This window comes from Myotis davidii, unplaced genomic scaffold (genome assembly GCF_000327345.1).
Source record: "Myotis davidii unplaced genomic scaffold, ASM32734v1 scaffold993, whole genome shotgun sequence".
Taxonomy (NCBI): Eukaryota; Metazoa; Chordata; class Mammalia; order Chiroptera; family Vespertilionidae; genus Myotis; species Myotis davidii.
Window position 1 is genome coordinate 1,931,694 of NW_006285483.1, and position 654 is coordinate 1,932,347.

General features: G+C 62.1%; 1 protein-coding gene across 1 annotated transcript in view; it reads right to left on the reverse strand.

The window, feature by feature from the left end:
• Positions 1-230, reverse strand: part of PPM1E (protein phosphatase, Mg2+/Mn2+ dependent 1E) — an 88,785-nt gene extending 88,555 nt beyond the window's left edge. The window contains exon 1 of the mRNA XM_015559061.1: positions 4-230. Coding sequence (XP_015414547.1) covers positions 4-61 — 58 coding nt within the window. The 5' untranslated portion in view covers positions 62-230. The remainder of the gene's footprint in view (positions 1-3) is intronic.
• Positions 231-654: the final 424 nt, after the last annotated feature.

A 654-nucleotide genomic window follows, 5' to 3' on the forward strand; every position in this document is an offset into this window, starting at 1 on the left:
CGCCCAGGAACAGCTCGAGGAAGCGCCGGTAAGTTTTCTCCTCGGGACCGCAGCCGGCCATCGCTGCTCTAGCCCCGGCGCCGACCGGGAAGTGGGTGGGGGAAGCCCAGGAAGGGGAGGGGGCTGCTCTTGAGCCTCGGCTCCCACAAGGGCGCTGACGGCCGCACCGGCACGAGCGATCAGCACCGGGTTGCCTGGAGAGGGCTCCCGCAGGCGTGCGCGCCGCCGAGGGCCGACGTGCGCGGCGCGGGGGCGGAGCGCGCCGCTCCGTGGATCTGGAGGGAAAGTTGGCTGCGGGCACGCGCTCGGGGTCCAGCGGACGCCCATCCTCTCCAGCCCTACAGAGAGCTCAGCCCACGCTGCCTGGAGACTGTCGCCATGGCAACCGGCGCTCATTAATTTCAGGGTCCCTCCCGTCGAGTCCCCGAAGTCGAAGGGACACTTGACTTGCCCTCTGTCCAACTCCGAACGTCTTTTTTGTATGGATACCCTGGCCTCAAGTGCATCAAGTGAACTAAGGCATCGGCAAGTCTGTTGGTTCCCACTTTGGATTTACCTCAAGGTTTCCTTACCTGTTCCTGCCTTTCCTTAGCGTCTTATCTGTTGAAAGATGCTACCGTGTGAATAATTTGTGGGTGACATTAATAAGTAGTT